The sequence below is a fragment of the Solea solea genome, chromosome 12, assembly GCF_958295425.1.
Source record: "Solea solea chromosome 12, fSolSol10.1, whole genome shotgun sequence".
Classification (NCBI taxonomy): Eukaryota; Metazoa; Chordata; class Actinopteri; order Pleuronectiformes; family Soleidae; genus Solea; species Solea solea.
The window spans coordinates 6,973,650-6,996,814 of NC_081145.1; the positions used below are offsets into that span (position 1 = coordinate 6,973,650).

At 39.5% G+C, this 23,165-nt stretch overlaps 1 protein-coding gene across 1 annotated transcript in view; it reads left to right on the plus strand.

The window, feature by feature from the left end:
* itpr2 (inositol 1,4,5-trisphosphate receptor, type 2) overlaps window positions 1-23,165 on the plus strand; it is an 83,885-nt gene continuing 60,720 nt past the window's right edge. The window contains exons 1-11 of the mRNA XM_058644793.1: window positions 1-419; window positions 12,314-12,384; window positions 13,496-13,611; window positions 13,704-13,790; window positions 14,892-15,050; window positions 16,990-17,088; window positions 18,541-18,624; window positions 18,794-18,940; window positions 20,563-20,658; window positions 21,277-21,321; window positions 22,900-23,051. Of these exons, the coding sequence (XP_058500776.1) occupies window positions 328-419; window positions 12,314-12,384; window positions 13,496-13,611; window positions 13,704-13,790; window positions 14,892-15,050; window positions 16,990-17,088; window positions 18,541-18,624; window positions 18,794-18,940; window positions 20,563-20,658; window positions 21,277-21,321; window positions 22,900-23,051 (1,148 nt within the window). The 5' untranslated portion in view covers window positions 1-327. The remainder of the gene's footprint in view (window positions 420-12,313; window positions 12,385-13,495; window positions 13,612-13,703; window positions 13,791-14,891; window positions 15,051-16,989; window positions 17,089-18,540; window positions 18,625-18,793; window positions 18,941-20,562; window positions 20,659-21,276; window positions 21,322-22,899; window positions 23,052-23,165) is intronic.

The window sequence follows — 23,165 nt, forward strand, 5'->3', positions numbered from 1 at the left end:
GATGTTAAGAGGAGCACTCTCGCTGCTGTCTGACATACAGGAAGAAGTTGAATATTAAGTCTGAAAAAGCCCGAGCAGTTTCTCCAACAGCGCCAGCAGCTCTTTTTAATCTTATTTACTGCTTTGCACTTTCTTCCTCTCTGTCTGTGTCGACGTGTTGAAGCGCTGAAGTGGAAGAATGGAGGTGAACGTGAGGACTGAAGTGGAGCCGCTGTAACGTGTGGATTATTGACTGGAGCCGAAGAGAAGTGGCACTGGTTTATAAATGGAAGACCAGGACACATCTTTAAACGCATCTCGAGTTGATTAAAACAAAGAAGGAGAAAAATGTCAGAGCACAGATCCAGTTTCCTCCACATCGGAGACATTGTGTCTCTTTACGCGGAAGGCTCGGTGAATGGCTTCATCAGTACTTTGGGGTATGTATGTTCCTCCTCCTCCTCCTCCTCTTCTTCTTCTTCTACTTCGTCTCATTATTTACACCCTGCAGAGTCTAAAATGACTTTATTGCACCCTGTTTCAAACACTTTGGGACTTAAAGGTGGACACTTTAAACGATGCAGGGAAAAGTTAGTGTGGGACTGTTGAGGGCAGTAAGTAAGTACGTAAGGCCTGTCAGTGTGTGTCTGTCAGTGCTCACACACTCTGCTGCTGCTGCTGCTCAGGAAATTCTTCACGTTTACGCAAATGTAACAGGAATGCAAAGCAGCAGCAGAGAGTTACTCAGCTACAATGCGCTAATGGTGACGCTGAGGTCCAGTGAACTCACTTTTTTCCTGTCGTGAACCAGTTCACAATACAAACTCTGACAACAGCAATTTGTTTTTTGCAAAATATAACATTTCTGTTACACCTGCTCTTATTTTGAAGAGACAAATCAGCCATTTTGAAATTATTTCTGTCTCACAAATGAATCACAACTTCTTTTTAAGCATCTATGCTATTTAGTGAATACTAAATAAGAAATATGCTAATGTCTTTGGTGACTCAAAATATATATCAATATTTGATGTCAGGGGTGGAAATCACAGGGTGCCTCATGAGACAATGCGTGGCCAACCAATAATAGCTCAATGCAATGATTCTGTGATAATCAATATATTGCAAGACAATCAAATAGCGATACAACAAGACATCTGTCAAACTGAAGAAAACAAAACGTCTGGAGTGCAGGATTTCTCTGTTTATTCACAACATAAGAGAACAAAGTGCAGAAAGTCTATGTAGCTTTCTTCACCATTATCCCACTGTAAACTCCCTCTTCTTTATCCAGGTAATTTCCACCCAAATTTCCCTTATTTGTGTTTGTGTCGTTATCATATTGCACAAGGAAGGACAACTATATACCCAAATCTAATGTCAATCTGTGATATTTTGATTAGGAATGAGCCGAAATGATACTCAGTATCTGTCCATTACTGACCAGACTCACACTGGATCAGATATTAGTAAAGGAATAAAGTCAAATCTGCTACGATAAACCCTAAATATGATGTCAATGCTTCACTAAACACTGGCAACATGCTATAAAGACAGATGTTCACCACCACCGTTATGTGACAGGGATGTGAGTGAGGGATGCAAATATCTGCCACGCAGTCGGAACATGGGATTTTTGAAATGTCTGATTATACAGTAGATGGGTGGTGAATACGTCAACACATGTTGTTTAAAACACTAATTCAGACTGATATTGGGATCAGTAAATAATCAAGGGTGTGATAAATGTATCGGATCAGAAACATCACACATCTCTCTTTAGAACATCCCGCAGATGTGTATATGCAGGCGGCACATGACGGTACATCACAAATAACATCTGAACTTTTTTTTTGAAGCCTCCAGAATTGCAAATTAGCAGGTGCTATGTTGAGGGTTTATACCAATACCACTGGAGTCCACTCATATGTTTTACTTTGTTGTCTATTTTTCACCAAAAGTGCGACCAAAATTCACAAAAGTGACATCAAACTAGAACTACTACTAGAAATGACATACTTAATCAAGTGAGAAGTAGGTCATTTGCTCAAAGACTTCCATTCAAACTGACTTGTTTTTGCAGCCAGTGTATTTACGTCAGGTGGCTCCTTAGTATACAGCTACTTCCAGGAAGGAAACTGGTACACTTAGACCATCTTTCTATATATGGTCTATTATGTGTACATTATATCCATGACTCAACACCTTGTTTAAGTGTCTGATACCACAAACTTGATGTAGGTCCAATACTAAGCTGTTAACAACACATTTGTGCTGATGCGTTACCATATAGTAAGCCTGGGCGATACAGCCAAAAATGTTACCATGCTAAAAAACGTTCAAATATTAATACATTTCCAGATAAAATGTCAGGTAATTAAAGATGAACTTTTGCTCCTGAGTGAAAGAGGAAGAAACCAGTTCACTATGGCTTTAATCTTTATTATGGACAGAAAACAAGAAACACTTGTTAAACAGAGAAACCTTTCACAAATGTGGGGCATGTTGTGTCTGTGTGTTTGGACAATGGAGGAAAATTATATTATAACATATATGATGTTATTGAAATATTTCCAAGTTAAGCCACTAGTTACTGCAAAGTAGTGTAGGGCAATATAATTATATTCATTGACCAAAGACACTTGGAGAAATAACACATTCTTCAATTGAATGTTTTTACCTTGGTCAGTTTTTGTTGTTTTCTGTCCATAAAGAAGTTTAAAACCACCGTTAACTTCAACTTAACAGCAAAACAAACATGATTGTTAAGTATAATTATTGAAATTGACTATCTGAAAATATTTTATTGGGATAACCCTAACTTTTGGGGCTTCCATATTATATAATAGCAAGATGTTGATGTTTCAGCAGCCATTATAGGTATTTGGGTGATGGGGAGACCCAGCTTTTTCCACAGGATGGGACAGGAGTAAGGGGGAAACACATTAAAGGTTGTACTAAATGTTAACATTGTGTATTTGTACCTTGACTTAGAGCTTGGTTGTGTATGCAAAAAGGTTTCCCAACTCAATATCTGCAGGAGAGCATTGTGCAGTTACACATACACCTCCTGACTGTTGTTGTAATGCAGTTCAGGCTCATATGTTTGAAACGTTTCAGCCAAAGTTTACCTGCAGAGGTCCACCAGGAGGCAACTCGGCTAATAGCTTACAACTGGTTGTGATTTTACACACCCTCTGAGTTTTGTCAAATGTCATAAGAAAAGAATAATTATGTATTGTATGATGATAATGGGGGTGAGACTAGATAAGCTTTTGCTTCTCCCGCTTTCCCTTTCGGTTATGTGTATTGTGTGAACTACACTGATGTGTGATGAGTGATCTAAATGTCATGAACGAAAAAAAACATATAAATAAATAAATAAATAAGAATGTGAAATGGTGACATAATTCATCATGCTCTGTTGATAAAGACTTGGAATGAGTGGTTGTTTTGCATCCTGAGGACTGAGTCCGTTTCTTCTGTGTAAGAAGTTGTAATTGTCACTAATAATAATCAAGTAAAATGATCAAGCAGCATAAATTAAAAAAGTAAAGGATGGATTTTGATGAAATTGTTCTAAGATGTAGGTTATGGCTCAAAGAAGAAAGGATTATAGAAGTGCTTAAAATGCTAGTTTGCTTTTGTCATACACATTGACATTGAAACTGAGCAGCCTTTGTGAAAGTTTGCACTATAAGTGCTTGCTCTAGTTCCCTTTAAGGCTCACTTATGAGTAAAAATAGGTTTGGGCTCCGCTACTTGACAGCGGTTTCTCTGTTCTCATGACATGTGTCATAGCTCATGATGTTGTCCATATCAGTCTGATTTCACATGTAAGGCTTTGAGTTGGTGTGATGGAAACAATCACTTTTCACTGTGTCATTCTCCACTTAGTGCAAAAAAAACCCCAACCCCACCAAAGTGCTTTGCTGTAGTACCTGCTGTGCAGAAAGCCTCAGTGGTTCCAGATAAACTCGAAACCTACAGAACAAGTGTGAAAGGATCATCTGGCCCTGAAGAACGAGTCTGCCCCACCCACCTCACTTGCAGTTTCCTACTTTGTCTCTCACGTTCTTGTTCTCTCCTCAAATTCCTCCTGCATGAGGTAACTTTATCAGAGGTTGTAGAATTTTCACGTAAACGCCTCTTCATGAATGAAAGAGTATTTAGATTGAATGACAACTAAACGGTCCAGTTTTATTTCGAGAGTATGCAATTTTTGTAATTGTCATTGCCACAGAATGAGCCCTTTATATTTATATCACTGTGTATTTAATGTGCAAACTAAAAGCTACTGTAGGTTCTCCTCCATGCTTGAAAGGGAAGAGTGAGGTGAGAGGTTACGTATATCTGCACCTTGACTTACGGCCTACTCGTGTATGCAGAAATGTTCCCCGACCCACTATCTGCAGGAGAGCTCCGAGACGACCCACTTTCTTTAGCTGAAAAACTCCCTTTACTGGAAAAGTCTGTGGCTGTTCATATGTGAGCGGCTCACACATGGGCAGACAAAATACAGAAGTTCATCGTGGCAATTGTTCATACCACCCGCCCCGTTGTTGTTGTTGTAAAGCAGCAAAGAAGTGAAATTCTTATCAGCCCTCAATAACTCATGTGGTTTGACAGGAGCACGTAGTGTTTTATCAGGGCTTGTGCTGTGCCAGGAATCACCAAGGTCCAGAGAAGGCACTAAAGCAAAGAGTTTGCTCCGTCTGCAGCAACCTTCCCGAGGCTGAGCACAATGTAACCTCAGCTCCACAAGGCTGTTCATGCCCGTGTTTACTCGGGATTAATCAAGAATCTCAGAGTTCCTCACACACCTTGGATTGTAAACACTCAAAAACCAGATGACCATATAAGGAACGTAAAGGGCACGCAGGCAAAACACACATATCCACCACCGACCTTGACCTTTGGGATGTTGTGCTTTCCCACATGGTAGGTCAAAGAGATTAGGTTTTTGGCTGCGTTTGTCTGCCTTTCTCTGAGCAGCATCATTTTTGGTGGTGATCTGGATGCGGTTCAAGATTTAAAACAATTAGTTAGTCCGCAAGATAAGGGAGTTGAACGTAACGTATCTAAGTCTATGTTACTGTGTCGTCTGGATCTGTTGTGTACTGACACTGTAGGAAACTGAGAGGCCTTAGCGAAGGTTTGTGCTCTCCAAGTGCTTTCTCTTGTTAATCAGTTCATTTTTGCTCCTAAGAATGAAACACAGAAACAGGTCTGGCAGCCTGTCCAGGTTGTATCCCGCCTTTAGCCCTATGTCAGCAGGGATTGGCACCAGCAGCTCTGCAACCCTCATGTGGAGGGTACAGGGATAGGCAATGGATGGATGGGTTATTGTTCATTTAAAGCTGCAGTGCACAACTTTCGGTGGTGTTGTATGCTGGGAAAAACGGAATCTGTGCAGCAATACTATCATACCTGTCATGAGGGAGTGTCTGTGTGTACACAGCAGCAGGAAAGAGAGGCGGTTATCCCATCAAACTGCCGAAGGACTGGCCATTTTTAAGCTGCAGAATTGTGAAACTTTCGTGGGTGCCTCTTTGTTTCTTTTCACACATACTCCAACTCCTGTTTGCAGTCATCTTGCCTTTTTAGTGCAAGTGTTGCTGTTGCCTCCTTGTGCCGTGACATGAAATGAATCACAGGATTTTCACAGGGCGTAACGATATCTTAACCCCGCTATGCCGAGAAACACAAGAGAGAAATAATATGTGTGAAGCTGGTCAGGCTTCATCAGCGCTGTGTGAACTCATTTAACAATGGTTTGAATGTAACAGACGTTTGTTTATATTTAACAGTCGCACACTGGGAAATGCATGGCTTCATACTCATTTAGCATATACCTCACAGGATATGTTAATAAGGAAGTGTATGACTCAGTGGGCTGTTTGTCAGCAGGTTGAAACTTGTTGTATAAATGTTTTCACACATATATACACATTAAAAACTCCTATTCCTGATTCATTTTGTTTTTGGGGCTGCACTGAAACATCGCTGACCTGTTTCTCCACACACTGCCCCCGTTTCTGCTTTGTTGTTGTCTCAGTCCCCTCCACACGAGCAACGGTGCTATAATTAGCCTGTCAGTGTCCAGCCTGGTAGATTTATCTTTGGTTCATGTTTAACTCAGTTTCACAGAAAACTCTTGCGCTCGCTGTGTGAGTGTCAGGCGCCGTCAAAGCTGTCCTGTTTGAACCAGTCTGTCTCCGGCATTGAGATGACTTATTTATGAGCTCAAAGGCCTTTTCCAGCGGGCCTTCCTGTTCAGCCATTTAACACTTGATAATGTTTCCTGCTCGACTCAATTGTTTCTCGTTTAGATGGGACTCTGATACAGAGTAGGAAATAATACACATACCCCATGTACTGATCGAGTGAGGTGGAATAAATAGGAAATGGCTGCCAGCTTTGTATGAATCGGAGGAATTGTGCGTCACATTATCTTTCTCTTCTGAGGATGGAATGAATGGATGCACTTGTGTATCTCAACCTTTGGTGAAAATTGGACAGAGGGAGCGGGAGAGAGTCTTTATTTTTTTTCGTACAGCGATTCAAAGCGAGTGAGACAATAATACCATCATGCGATTAGATAAAAAGCGATCACCTTAAGTATTTTCATCATCGATTCATTGAATCTGTAAAATGCTGAAAAATGTTGATCTGTGTTTACTGTGATGATGTTCGTGAATGTTTGTGGATGGGGAAAATCATTAGTATTTTACATTAGCGACTTCAAAATGCTGTTTAACCCATCAACACTGGTGCAGTACTGTTCAGTATGTGCCTGTTCTGTGGACATGTTTGTGTTTTAAGGGTCATTAATAACGTTGGCCACTGAAAACAGTTGAGCACATTCAACATGAAGGTATAGGCAGGCAAATAAAATCTAAAACATGACAGAATGTGCATTTTAGCACTGACATCGGTTAAGAAAGGCTGGTACTACAGTACATACTGTAGCAATTTTTTTTTTTTTCTTATATGATGCAATGTAAATGTTAGCACTGATCATAATCAGGCTATGTTTGAGTTATTTAAATAGGCTCAAATATTACTACCCTGCAGTGAACCTATATAATGCCATGATAAAAAAACACAGGACACAATAATGAGTAAAGATGGCCCTGAGACCACTATATTTAAACTGATAAATAGCAATCAACGTGTTTAAAGTTATAAGTGTGAGGTGACATTAACAGCCAATATCAGTGACTAACTCTGAGAGTCGCCTATGCTTTAGTAAAGTACTGTAGGATATACAGTGATGAATAGGCTAGCAAATTTATTGATACAGTCATAATGAATAGAAGTGATTCATTTTGATGTACCACAAGGGCCAGTCTGCGTATTTACGGTCATTCTTGCGCCTCATTTTTTATTCTCTGCTAATTTAAGGATATAATATGTGATATTTATAATGTTTAACCAATGTAATCCCAGCTGACACAGGGCGGAAGGCGAGGGGCGGGGTTCACCCTGCACAGGTCACCAGTCACAGAGACAAAACAGCCATTCACGCTCACATTCACACCTACGTTCAATTTAGAGTGTCCACGTAACCTCTGCGTGTTTTTAGACTGTGTGAGGAAAACTGGACTATGCAACAGCGCTATCTTACTTACATTAGCCAACAGTCATAAGTCGATAGAAATCTGTATTTATACTGAAGGTAACAGACCATTTCATTAATTTCAGTCATCTTTTATTGGCGTCATCTGCTTGGCTGAGCTGCTGCTGTTTAACATAGAGTGTGGCTTCCATAATAGCTATAAATTAAAAGTAAAATATAAATAAAAAGCTCTAAATGCTCCTCCGTTCTCAGTAAAATGCCAAATGACTCCTCAGCTGGTCTTGTAAATATTTCACAATAAAAGCCTGATAAAAATTAATGGACTCTGCTGAAATGCTGGAGTGTTTTTACAATTAAATGGGAACAGGACGCGCCGTGTTTGTGACATGCGGCAGATAAAGACATTTATCTACTGTTCAGTGGTGCTGAGATTCACCAGCTGTGGTGAGGCGACCGTTCATACTCGTCAGTAGCAACTGGAGAGAGAGTCAGGGGAGGGAGGGTGAGTCGGTGGGCTGGTGTCACACTTTTTTAAGCTGATTATCGTTTGGCATATGCAACTTAAAAACAAAGCTGGAATACTAAGTGACTTTGGGAACAAGAGACTGAGTGGATCATCAAACTAGGTGTAGGAGCTTTGATAGTGTTTAGTGTGAGAGACGGAGAGAGAGATGTGTAGTGGCAGAAATTTGATTTTACATTTATACGATAATCTCTGTCAATAAAACCTCCTTAATGTTACACACCGAATCCGTAAATCTCCCCATTGTGGGACTAAGAAAAGATAATCTTATTTGAAAGGATTATGTTGTCTTATCATTTAAAACATTATATGTTGTAATGTAAGTATGCATTCTTATTTATTTGAAATATTGATATTTTGCAACATTTCTTTGGCAACATAAGTAAAACTATTTAGAACAAGGCTCCACCTGTTTAAATTATGTTATGTTATTTTTTTTTTGCTTGTTGTTCCATGCCGGTGACAAGCTGGTGACACGAAATAACTTTGAGCAGGTTGCAATTATCCGTGATTATAAAGCAATTAGTCTTCTGAATGTAACAAACGACCTTTGTCCATAACTGGTTTTTCATCTATGAACTGAACCAAGCAGTAGATTGAAATGTCCCTTTAGAGCAGATTATATTTAAGTTTTTATTTAATCCATTGAGGCAGACGACACAAAAAATGTACTATGCACAGACACAAACAGTGTCATAGTTCATCAATGGTCTAAAATAAGTGTATCGGACTAATATCGGTATTGGTAGACACTCAAAGCGTGTGATATCTGTATCCCTATTCTGATTTAACAAATTGATTTCTTGAAGGAGGATAAAATAAAGTTTTGAATAAGTCTTTAATGGCAGGTATAACTTGATGACAAGATAAATGGATTATTAGATATTTTTCAATGCAGAGCAATAAGCAGCTCCACTGATAAGGATTTACAACTCAGTGAACTAAACTAAATGATCTTACGTTTTCTCTGTGAGTTGGGTATTCACAACATAATGAGTTGCAAGATCACTTCAGTCGTCTTTCTTTTGCTGGATAGACATTCCACAGTTACTTCAGTTGTTATTTTCTATTCTCCGTTCCGTCTATCAGGGGAAAACTGGGAAGCTAGTGGGGAAAAAACATCACTATCTTCTTTCTTCTTCCTGTTTTGGTTGCATAGTAGCAGACTTGTGCCCTAACTAAGCATGCAGACCGAATGACAGAGTGAAAGTCAACTCAGACCCAGATGATGTCATTACTCTGCAGTCACTACATTGCGCAATCAAGATTTTGCTCACAAGTTAGAGACACCTTTCTCTTTGCTATTAGACTTACTTAAAAGCTGTGTTGCATTATTTATCATCACCTGTCATCTCCAATAAAGTAAAGCAGTTACTCTAGTTGTTTGTAATCACCAGGTTTTTGACACTCAGCTGTGTAGATTTCGTACATGTGAGCTTCATTGACCTGCTGTGCATCCACGAAAAACTCTCTGTCAATGAAGCACTGAGTAAAATACTGAGCAACAGGAAGAGAAAAAAACAAACTAGGATGTGGGTAATAAGACGGTTAATAACTCGAACGACTTGGAAGCGACACCCTTCCAATTCCCTCTAATCAAGCCTGTGCAGAAACCACATGGCTTCCTCTGGTTGCAGCAGCCCACTGCACTCAGTGCTCACTCCAGGAACATACAGTTGACTTTGTCCCAGTCACCAAAACAATATTGTTTCTAAAAGCCTCATCTTATGTTTCACACACATGCAATGACCTCTGCTATGTTTGTGGCCATGACTGTGCGTTTGCTTGTCTTACTGTGAGCAGCATGTGGGGATGTAGGTTACCGCTCCAGCAAGAAATGATCACATTTTGGTGTAATACTACGGAGCCCCAGACATGACGTGCGGAAAAAACTGCTAATTTGTGGCCACGAAATACTAATTTGTTCCCACGAAGTAGGGAAAACATGTGCACAAAATACTAATTAGTGTGACATAGATGTAGGTTACCGTTCCAGGAAGAAATGATCACATTTTGGTGTAATACTACGGAGCCCCAGACATGACGTGGGGAAAAAACTGCTAATTTGTGGCCACGAAAATACTCATTTGTTCCCACGAAGTAGGGAAAACATGTGCACAAAATACTAATTAGTGTGACATGGGAAAAAAAAACTCTACAAAATACTAATTAATTCCCATGAAATAGGTAAAGCATGCGCATAAAATACTAATTTGTTCCCACGAAATAGGTAAAACGTGCACAAAATACTAATTTGTTACCACGAAATACATACAAATTACTATTTCATGGCAATAAATTAATATATATATATATATGTATATATATATATATATATATATATATATACATATATACATATATGTATATATACATGTGTATATATATATACATATATATACACATGTTTTACCTATTTTTTTCATAAAAATAATAATGAACCTTGTTAATCTGATAGTGAAGTGTGTTAATAATAAGTGAAGCTGAGTGGCCGTGGCAGATTCGTTAAGATGTTTATTGTATAGACTCTTATATGTTATTGTAGTATTTTCACATAATTTTTTTTTTTTTTTAAATGTTATGCATGTGGTATATCTGTATTGGTTATATGTGTTATGAAAGAAATGTTAGAGTTTATAAATGTTACATCTTTTTATGATTACCTCCACCAAGGAGGTTACGTTGTCAGCATTGTTTGTATGTGTGCATTTCATACTTTGATATTTTTTCATTTCTACGAAAATATTCAAATAATAATCTGTCAACAAAAAACTTTGTTTTCTCTTATCTGAAGAGCAAATTGTTTGGTGAATTCCCACCGCTCTGTAGAAATTCATCGCAATGCTGTTTTTTATCTCAAATAATTGCAGTTTCACTTTCACTTTAGATATTGCACTTTTTTGTGCTGCAGTTTTGATTATTTTGTGATTAATTACACAGCCCTAGTGAGAGCAGCATAACTTGAAAAGTAAGGGACAGATTTTGACGGATTTTTTTGGTAGGTTAGGGTCCAGAGAAAAATAATAGGATTTTTTTTTTTTAAAACAATTATCAACTTGCGAGATAGGGGAGTGAACTGACACAGTGAGAAACAGTAACCTTGCCGGAGCTTTGCACCCTCTGAGTGCTTTCTCTGGTATTTGATATATTTTCCAATTATTTTCTGTGGCAGCCATTTTGTGGCAATTTTCTAATGGAAGAAACCACAGAAAGTCGAATGCCATTTTACCCTGTTTAGCCTGACATAAAATTATGGTTGTAACAATTCTAATGTAGACAGTCATATGTATAGATATTATAGATACATATGTATGTATATGTACTACAAATCAATGGAATTCTGACATTGCTGCAACCTGTCAAACCCTCATGACTCTACTTTTACAGTTAGTAATGTAACATACAGAAAGGCCCTTGTTCCGACCGGGTCGCGAACCCAGGTTTTCTTGCTGCAAAGGCAAGATCGCTAACCACTATGCCAACTGTGTGACAGGCCATAGTGTACCCCTCAGTCCAGAATAAACCTGTGGGTTTAAAGCGACCTATGCTAGATTATACCCCGGGTGTATTGTGGCCTAGGCTGCTTTAACCCTGGAGCATAAATTAGCCTAGTTCCAGACTACACTTATTTACACAAGAATGACTTAATTGTTCAGCATTTTAATCCACCACGTCAATATCACCAGAAGAAAATGTGAAATGTCAAAAGTTTGTTAGTAAGTAGAGACTATGAATTCTATATCTTACATTTTGTGAGGTTGCCGATGAAAAAAAGCTAATTTCAGGAACATTTTCAGCTAAAATATAGATTTTTCCAGGGTAAATACATGTTCCTGCTTATAAATATTAGTGAGTGAATATACTGTGTTAATACAATGAAAATCTCTTTACACAAGAGAGGTATACTCCAGCCTCAGGTATAGTTTGGCCTAGGGCAGTTTATTCCTTGAATATACTGAATATATATATATATATAATATATATATATTGAATATATAAACCTGGGTTTATTCTGGGCAGGGGTTCATTTGGCCTGTTACACCGTAATGTATGTAATGCATATAATAATCATTCATTTCAAGATTCTGTGAGGTGAAAACATTTAGTACAACTAAATAATGCTTTACAAGTTAATAAAAAGTTGAATTATTACACCCATATCTACAATTCATAAATGTAAGTAATTGTATTTTAATTCATATTTTCTGTATATTTTTCTTTTTCTACAGGCTTGTTGATGACAGGTGTGTGGTTCAGCCTGATACTGGAGACCTGACCAATCCACCTAAGAAGTTCAGAGGTGTGTAAGAATATAATAATCACACTAATAATTAATAAATTAACATTCAGACATGCTGGCGGCTGTGGATCAGTGGTAGAACAGGTTGTCTTCCAGCCAGAAGGTCATTGATCCGCTGGTCTAGTCTGGGCCAGACACTCAATCCCAAGATGCTCCTGATGGCTGTGCTGGTAGCGTGTGATATGGTATGATAAAATGAAAGAATAGAATGAGTGGTCTTCTATACGACTGTAAAGACCATTTACTGAAGGCCTGACATTGCATGTGTAGAGAGGGACTTTATGTCTGCAGGATGTTCTCCTGAAAATCCCCCCGTCTAATCTCTGGATACTTTCTGAGTGAGGTTATGAGAGAACTCAGCTGGAGAAACAGTGAGGGACTAGGCAAGTGTCAACCTCTGGAGAATTTCCACACCCTAATCTACCGACCTCTCTGGAGTTCATATCTGAAAGTGATATCACTTTCCCATTCAAACAGGTTTGCACTCAGAACATGTCATTAACTGCAAGGTTTGCAGATTATATATATGAAGAGCTGAGAAATGGTAACATCCAGTGTTTCAGTTTCGATATAAACCAACAAGGAAAAAATGCTCAGACTCCAATTTTACGACTTCTATTATTAGAATTTCCCCATCATCACTAACACTGATGTCGACTGTTTTTAAACGATCATTTATAGACATTTTAATATCATTATGATGATCTCTGTAGTTCTTACTTCCCTTCGCTCTGCTTTACTGTTGCTGTAACAGAACTACACTTTTTGCACAGGAGATCTGTCGTTTGACACATTAGACATTAGAAAAGAAAACTTATACTGAATACTGAAACACACGCAGGTAATGTGATTGGGATTCAAGCTAGAACAGCAGGTATACCTTCCATTGGACTTCTATCAAGCCGCCCTGGAGTGTTATTTGACATTTGACTCAGTACGTTTCTGGGTTTAACTGGCTCCAAAGACTCCAGGTGGTTAAACAACTTTTAACCTCAAAAATGTGCAGTTTCACCACATTAAGACCCTTGATTGGCGCTTAACCTGACTCACTCACAGAGAGTGACTCCTGCCATGTGTGAATGTCTCCCTCTTTCTTCCTCTCCCACTGCAGATTGCCTCTTCAAGGTGTGTCCCATGAACAGATATTCAGCCCAGAAGCAGTTCTGGAAAGCCAAACAAGGAAAACAAGGAAATAACACACAGGGAGATCTGTTCAAGAAACTACAGGTCGGTCCTTTGTTTTCATTATCGCAGTCTGCATCTAGACCTGTATTTCTTTTTTGTTTGCATCTTGTAATAATCTCTCTTTAATTCCTCAGCATGCAGCGGAGCTGGAGCAGAAACAGAATGAGTCAGAGAACAAGAAGCTCCTGGGGGAGATTGTCAAGTACAGCAGTGTCATCCAGGTACAGGCCTCGTCTTCAGCAAACACCTGTGGCGTCGCTGCTTTGTTTGTGTTCTTCTGTGTAACCAAGGTTGTGTTACTGTGATTCAATCCCTCGTACCTCAGGCAGTTTGTGGAAAAGTCTGCAATGAGCTCCAGTTTTTAGGGGATGAACCAGATATTTCACTGCTGTCTCTATCATGTTGTTGCTGCCAGTAAATACACCCCTCAGTAAACAGTCTGTCAGGGTATAATTTACCCCTTGTTAAAGGAAATCAGGAAATGTGACACGTGCTGAGACACACTTCCTCTGAGTGAAATAGTAACCCACTCATTTTGAATCCATTCCACTTGACAAGATAAACAACCTCTCCTTGTTTGGTTCTATACATTACTCTTGTGAAGTGGTGAGAGGAACTATAAATCTGACCTACATTTACAATTATATACCACAATAAGTCAGAGAGAAGTCCATTTTTATTGTAACAGCTTCAGACTCGAAATCCTGTCAAATATGAGGTGAACTACTCAAAATATACAAGTAGAGTTGAAAACAATTGATTGATTAGTGGAGTATCAGAAGATTAACGTTATTATTTTTTGTAAAATTAACAAAAATGGGACGATACCACTTTTTGTGTTCGAAACCGATATCGGTCCCATACAATAATTTTAGAACATTTATGAAAGTCTGAAGCTGTTTACAACACATTAACAGCCCAAACATGACTCAGCTAAAATGGTTTTGCAGATTTATTTTACAAACATTTCTCTCTCTCGGTATCTAATCCGGTCATTTTGAGCAGTATCAGACCGATTCCTATCCCTAGTTCCAACTTCCAGCTTTTCTACTCTAAACCAGTTTAAATAGAAAATGAACTGGTTGCCCAGGTGACAACCAAAGTGCAAAAAGGATTATCTGTATAGTGCCCTTGGGGAAAAAAGTGCAAACAACGTGCTTCAAAGGGAGAAGGTGATTCAGAAACCAAACATGAGCTACTTTATTCTCATGGCTTAATCATCTTAAGAAGAAGCTACATTGACATCACAAACATGTATATGTGTATATATATATATTTAATTACAACTGCCTGATTTTTTTTATTTATTTTTAATCTCCCAGCTTCTGCACATTAAAAGTAATAAGTATCTGACGGTGAACAAGCGTCTTCCTGCTTTGCTGGAGAAGAACGCCATGCGGGTTTCTTTGGACCCTGCCGGCAATGAGGGCTCCTGGTTCTACATTCAGCCGTTCTGGAAGCTCCGCAGCGAAGGAGACAATGTAGGTCCCCTCCTTCACCTGGAATCACGTTCAGACAGAGAAATGTCCGCTTCTGTACAAATACAAATCTGTTTACACTGTCATGTGTTCATTGTTTGTCCACTTCCAGTAACATTTCTGATTTTGTCCTTCCCCCTTTGGCTTCAGCATCCTATGGTTAAAGGTATTGCTCTTGATTGTGCATGGTGTTTGTGCATCAGTAGGTCAGACACAGAACACTGTGTGAACGCATGGATGCACCGGTTTTCCTGTTGCATGTAGATTTTCAGGTTGAGCCTAGAAACCAAGTTAGTTGTTTCTTCCTGTCGACTGTGTTGCATTGTTGTTGTTGTTTTATTAATTTCATATTCAGGTAACACTTTACACCAAAGTCCAGTAACAACATGGTGACAGTACAGTAATCATTTTGTTGTAGGGAGGTCATTTTATGGTAACGTCATCTTATTTATTATGCACTTAAGGAGACAATATTACTGTAATACAGGGGTCACTAATAGGTGGTTTAGAGTCTGTGTCCGAACCGTCGTGTCACTAAGTTTCAATCACTTTTGGCGGAGATTACATTTTGACAGGCGATTCTTTTCTGACGGTGTTTCTACACGCTATTCAGTGAAAGGGACATCCTGCTGCTCTCTGATTGGCCAGTAATTCAGCCAATCACAGGCAGAGTAGGGCGGGCCTTCATTGCGTAGAAGCGAGGAAAACAGTGGCACTCTTGACAGCGGCAGTGACGGTGACAGGGAGAGAGAAATAAGAAGGATTGAGAAGACGAGAGAGAGGGAGAGAAGCGGCGAACGTGAGTCAGTGTAGAAAACTGGGCTTTTTATCCGGAATGGGCCGAGGCGTTCATGTTTATCCTTTCCTTAGGAAGCTCGAAACTGCTCTGTCTCATCTGCTCTGAGATGGTGGTTAAAAGTGTGAATTTTAAAAAACGCCACTACAAAACCAAGCATAAAAATACATTTGATAAAAGGCTCCAGAAAACAAGTGATCTTAGAGCCGACTATGACCAGTCAAAGAGGAGTCAAAGATTTTAACATTCATTTACTGGCCAACAATTACTGAGTGTTCCCTCAGACGCCACCAAAGCCTGTAGTCTTGTATTGTTGATTTTTATCTTCAGCCAAGTCTTTGTTGTTTAGTTATTGACTTCACACAGTGCAGATATTGATACAATGACAATGCCAATTCAATATATATAAATGAATTGTAATTTATAACTAAATGATAATGCATTTTAAATGTAATGATGCTGTGGACCGTACATGAGGACATTTTCTCTCCTAAAATGATAAATGACAACCCCTGCTGTAATACCTTATGTCTTCCAAAGTAATATTCATGTACAGCTTGTAATACCTTCACGTTCATCCTCTCTTCTGTCACCTAAGCATTTTTCATTGTTATTACCAAGCTATTACTTGATAACTACCACATGAATAAGATGGTACTACCACAATATTACTTACCTATTACAAAATGATTACCCCCCTGACCATATAGTGACTGTGCTCTAATGTAGAGTGTTACCCAAATATAGCATTATTCCAGCACTAAACCTCACCCACGTCAAAAACAGCGGCTCAGTGACTGTTTAAAGTCCTAATTATACATAGAATGTGCACGTATTATGAAAGCATTGATACAATATCGGGTTGTTTACTTTTCAGTCACCATGTCTAAGGGTCCTGCTTTCATTTCCGCTCACTATGGTATGAATAAACAGCTCAACGACTCTCTATTGTGAATCTCTGCTGCTGCTGCTGCTGCTGCTCATAAAACAGTGGATGTTTGCAGACATGAGAAAAGCCTCTTGCATGGAAACACTCTTCATGTTTGTGTTTTTTTTCTTTTAGTTTAATCCATCTGGACATTAGTGGAAGATTTACAAAGGTGTGTCCCCTGCTGGGATTTAACTGTCACTGTAATTTGGTTTAAGGTTGTGGTCGGAGACAAGGTGGTGCTGATGCCGGTGAACGCAGGGCAGCCTCTTCACGCCAGTAACATCGAGCTGCTCGACAACCCGGGCTGTAAAGAGGTGGGAGGAGCGTTTTCACACATGACTTTGTTCACAACACGTTTTTCCTCCGTTTTTCCTCCGACAGCTTTAAGTAAGACTGTTCACACGTGTGATGGGGTCTGGTGTCCACCGCCCTTCACTCAAACACACATTGATGTCATCACTGTTGTCAGTGTGTGTGTCAAAGGTCTCAAGGCTGCACATAAATAAACATTTGAGTGCTGATTAGTGCAAAAAACACTACTGTGGATTAGAGGATGTCGGCTGAGGAGGCGGTCTCTAATCCATCCTGAGGACGGATTGCTTTCATGCGGCCACACGCGTCTTCAGACCGACATCCGGATGGGATTTCTGTAATCAGATCTGAGGATACTACAGCTTGTGTCCAAGCTTGTAGTTTATTAAATAGTTTCAGAAGCTTGTAATAATGTAATTATATATATATATATATATATATATATATATATATATATATATATATATATATATATATATATATATATATATATATATAAAAATAATAATAAATAATAAAAAATAATTCTTTTCATGTGAACATGAAGACACCTGTTATACTAGATCAGAAAAAACAAAAACAATTTAAACACCACATATTGATTTGGTCATATATCGTCATCTTTCCTATATGATAATCGATATGCCAGGACAAATATCTATATTTTAATGAACAAATTAAGCCGCTCCAAAGTAAACTGTCGTTCTCACTCACTGGAGTTTGTGAGTTTGTGATGTTGTGAATAAATGGAGAAATCTACTGGTATTGTAATATATTGATTATCACAGAATTGTTGTATTGGGATATTATTGCTTTTGTGGAGTTTTCCACTTTCCTTGGTGAAGTCAGTCATGCGTGAAGTAAAAATATATTAAATAGCCACCAGGGCGCGACTTCAGGGGTTGAACAAAGAAGTCCCGTTGGATGGAAAATGAGCCTGCATCTTGCATCTGGAGCTACAATTTCAATATAAGATAAATATAATATTTTAAATTCAACTGCTATGTCTCTCATTGCCAAAGGCTCACCAGGTCATCAAATAGTTAAGTTATGAGGGTTATTGGGAGAAAATAAAGAAAAGAGTTTTTGACCAAACAAAACTAGCTAAAGGAACAATCTACATTTATTGCAGATCAAGCTGTTTTTGTGATATCTGTTTAGATTCGATTAGATTCAACAGTATTATCATTGTGCTGAGTACAGGTACAGAGACAACAGAGTGCAGATAGCATCTAACCACAAGTGCAACACAGTACTGTGGTTCATTAAAATGCAAATATATAGATGTAGCTAGTTTGTGATATTCTAAACAGTCCTATAATGTAGTGGCGTACTTTAGCTACTGTATATATACTGTATATAATATAATATTAAGGACAACGTATGACTTATGCAGGATAGAAAACATGTTTTTATTTTTGTGTCTGTCAGTGACACTCTGCTCTATCCTGCAGGTTAATGCTGTCAACTGTAACACCAGCTGGAAGGTGACCTTGTTCATGAAGTTCAGCGACTACAAGGAAGATATTCTCAAGGGGGTATTTTTTGTTTTTATTCCTTTTATCAGTTGTTTTTTTTTGGCAGTATTCTTGCAAAAGTTCCTCTCTTTTTTTTCTTCTCCTTTTCACAGTCAAACAAACAACGTGCAGGTATTGTGCAGCAGCAGCAGCAGCAGTCTCATGTTTGTGTATGTGTGTGCTCTGTCAGGGAGACGTGGTGAGGCTGTTTCATGCTGAGCAGGAGAAGTTTCTCACCTGTGATGAGTACAGGAAGCAGCAGCATGTTTTTCTCAGGACCACACTGAGGCAGTCTGCCACCTCCGCCACCAGCTCCAAGGCTCTGTGGGAGGTCGAGGTAAACAACAGGCAAATGATTATAATAATAATAATAATAATAACGTCGCTCCATTTGGAAACACCTTTGGTGCTAATTTTAGCTAGTGTCTGTATTTTGTTGAAGGATGGAAAGAAATAATGTTGACGTCACGTTGTGATGACTCGTATGTATTTCCCTTCTGTAACACATTCAGATTTCCTGAACATGGTAACACTGAGCGCATCGCAGACAGCACGTTTGTACAGGCGCACTTTGCATTACTATAATTATGCTATCAGAAAACTTCCGGCGGTCTCTGAAAGTTGCACTTCTAAAAAAAACACCTGTACATTGTTTCCATTGTTTAGCCTGTTTTGGACAATGAGAGAAAAACTCAACATGCTAAATCTGGTGTTCATGTCCAGCTGCAGTGTTTTTTTTGTTTTTGTTTTTGTTTTTTTAAAACTTTTTGTTTTTCTTAATTTTAAATAGTTATTTTTGCTCTAAGTCCTTTTATTTATTTATATATTTATACATAGATAGATAGTGTACAAGGTATATACACTCAGAAGCATGGGGGAACAGAAATAATAGTATAAAAAGTATAAACATCATACCCCCCCCCCCCACCCCTGCAACTATATTACTGTACCATTCCATTTTAAATTGTTAATACACTATATTTTAACATGCAGTAAACTGTGAATATCTGCCAGATATTTAAAGTTATTGTGGAAAAATGAGCAAAAGCACTGACTCACAGGACATTTTCTGGTCCCTTTATGGTTAAAATAAGCATTTTGAGGCTTAGGAGTTAAAGGGTTAAATTGACCTGATTAGAACCTGAATCTTTTTAATCACCAACTAGGTCTGAAACATACAATGTGTTTTTCTGCATAACAACAATGTAAGATAAGATTAAGGAAGTATCTGGTTCAATACACATTAAGGCAGATTAAGTAAAGAAAAACAAAAACGGTAAAACTTAAACTTAACTTTTGTCCTGTATAGATGAACAGGGGTGTGAGCGTAACTGTGCTGTGCAGATGGTTGATGCATTGTTATGATGTTGTAATAATGTTATTTCATTAATTCAACACTTTTCATCATAATTGAGGGATAATTACACGCAAATTAAGGCCCTAGTTTGCCCTTTAATTTGACATATTATCTAATGCCGGTCTGTTCGACTTCACAGCGCAAGTGATTTATCTGTGCAATCCACAGTCCATTGTAGCGTGTCTTCCTCTTTATCAGCTCGTACTAAATTGAATTTCCCCTTGTCCCTCTGCAGCGTGTGCCAGAATGTACTTCATTTATCAGCTGTTGACATGTTGCTCCTCCAGCATGACAAACGTGCACAGAGACGATGACTCTCGCTCTGACTCAGTCTGACACTGCAGTGATTGAGCCGACGTCAGTGCGTTAAGTGCTGCCGAAAAGGCTTTGTTCAATGGTTTCATGAATTAATAGTGACACTGAAGGAGCAGGGAACAACAGAGAAATCATATGTATTGTAATGCCAGAATAATAATAGCAATAAATCTGAAAAATGAATAGACTCTTTTCATTCCGGCCCGATTCCTACTCTTGCCTTACAGCATGTGCAAAACCTGATGCTTTCTCTGTGCATCATTTAACCTTTTGTGTTGTCGTGGCAGGTCGTGCACTATGACCCCTGTAGAGGCGGAGCCGGCCAGTGGAACAGCCTCTTCCGCTTTAAACACCTTGCGACTGGGAATTACCTCGCAGCTGAGGTGAGTGTCACTCTCCAGCCTCAGTCACTGCTTTCATTTAATTGAATTGTGTTGGTGCCTCTGCCTGATTCTCCTTTCTAAACACCTGAGGAGAGTACATGTTTCCCAGTGTGTGAACAGGCATTGTTGAACGGGGGACTGTGGGTGATGTGCTGTAGGTGGCAGTGTTCCCATTGATATGACCACTGTCACACATCCTACCAAACCACTGATGAATAGTTTGGTTTTTAGTTGATGGGAATGATAATGAGACGATGATCATGCTCATCAAGGCTCTTTATGATCACTCAGTTGAATCCAAAGCCAAAGGCAAAGATTAAAGTTCTATAAAGGGGCTTTTGTCAGAAATGCAGTAACTGTGATAAATCCACGACACTTGATTACATTTTAGAGTGGAGGCTGGACACTGTTGCAGTGATAATAAGACATTTTTCTTATTATTCTTATTGCTCTTAATCATCTTTATGTGTGGTTTTTATGATGAGCCCAAAGAAAAATGTTCTGCTCCGGCTGCACAATAAAGTTCTATTCTTTTCTATTCTATTCTATTCTATTCTATTCTATTCTATTCTATTCTATTCTATTCTATTCTATTCTATTCTATTCTATTCTATTCAGGTGAATCCTGAATTCAAAGATAACACCGTGGAGACCAAAGGAGAGGTGAGTCACTCAAACTAGCACATTTAAACATTTAAACATTTAAACAAAATCACACATACAGCTGACTTCAGACCGCGGGGTCTCGCTCACTTCTACTGACAGATCTATACATCATTATCTAAACCGCGTAAGACATGAACATTACATCATAAATGAATCAGATTGCACTTGATTAAAAGCGTTTTAGTGGAAAGGGCTATTATCGCAGTCGCTGTACGTTTTTTAATCAATTCCAGACACTTCTCCGTCTCGCCGTCCTTAGGTTATGCAAGATCACTAGTTCTCTCACACACGCACACACACACAGGCACACAAACTCTGCCAAACTCTGAATCTATATCTAGATACTTCCCTCAGCTCTTAGCTGCCTCGCACATTTGTATTCTGGCAATGCTGGGAACACACACACACACACACACACACAAAAACTCTCCCCCTGCCTCACACTCTTCTCTATGCACACGCTGAAATGCAGACACACAGGGGGCTCCTTACATAACATCTGGGTGTGGGGGTGCCCTGCGAGAGAGGGCTGGAGGGGAGGCAGACGTGCTGTCTGCTCTGCTCTACTCGCCTCTGCTAAGCTGGTGGGGTGAGTCACCAGCGGAGCGGCGGGGAGGGAGTGGGAGGACAGAGAGGCTGAGGCGTGTAGAGTCGGCAGCATCAGCAGCAGCAGCAGCAGCAGCTCTGGGGACCTTCCCATTGACTTGCACATAACAGCGTGGGGATATTAGCCCGTCTACATTATCGGCAGCATCTGCACTGCACACACTGTACCTAGGTGCCTACGTACGGCAGCTTCGAACGCGCCACACAGAGAAGTTATGGCTCTCTGGTGCCATTTCTGTGTAATCTGGTGCCTCATTAGTGTAAGAATCTGTGACAGGAGAGTTTTGGCTCACATGTGTCTGCGCTCACTGATGGATTTTTATCAGCAGCTGAGCTCATCTGTCAGTGTTAACGGGGAAATATGGCAACCTGGCACAAAACCTGACCATGCTGGTTTTAAGGGTCACAGAGACTCACTCACAAAGATTGAATTAAAGCTGCAGTGTGTAACCTGCGGTGATGTTTGGTTATTTCAGGTGTTTTTTTTTAGTCTTCTTCAAACAGAACTGATGTAACAATATTTGTAATTTGCGACAATATTTTGTAAACTGGGTTATTTGAAAACAGGCTCTGCCAAGCATTACCATCAGACCTGACTGAGGGAGCTGTTGTGTGCATACAGCAGCAGCGTAGATGTGGAATGAAGTAGCATTTATCCGCTCAAACTGCTGAATAGATTTCATAGACATTTGAGTAGTGCAATGTTGCTGTTGCCTCTGTCTGTCTTGACGAGTCGCAGGGCGGCGTGGAATCTGAACACAACGACACTGAGAAACACTGGGAGCTTAATGTGAAGCTGTGGAGGCTTAATTGTCATTGCGTGGATTCGTTTGAATGTGACAGACATTTGTTTATAATTAAAAGTTATGCATTTCAACTTTAACGTAGGAAAAGTATCTGCACTATATCATATCATTTCTACTGCTTCTGTGTGTGTGTGTGTGTGTGTGTGTGTGCGTGCTGCTGCAGAATGAGACAGATACCGTGTTCTCCAAGAGGAAGCATCAAGCAGCAGAGAAGATTGCTTTCACCCTGGTTTCTGTTCCCCACGGGAACGACATTGCCTCCCTGTTTGAGCTGGACGCCACCACTCTGCAGCGAGCCGACTGCCTCGTGCCCAGGTCAGTGACTCACACGGGGGCAGCACTAACAATAACACGTTGCATCTGCTGTGATTGTAACCACGGGGGGCACTTTGCGCTCGAGTTCACAACAACAAAATCTGCCTCTGGGGG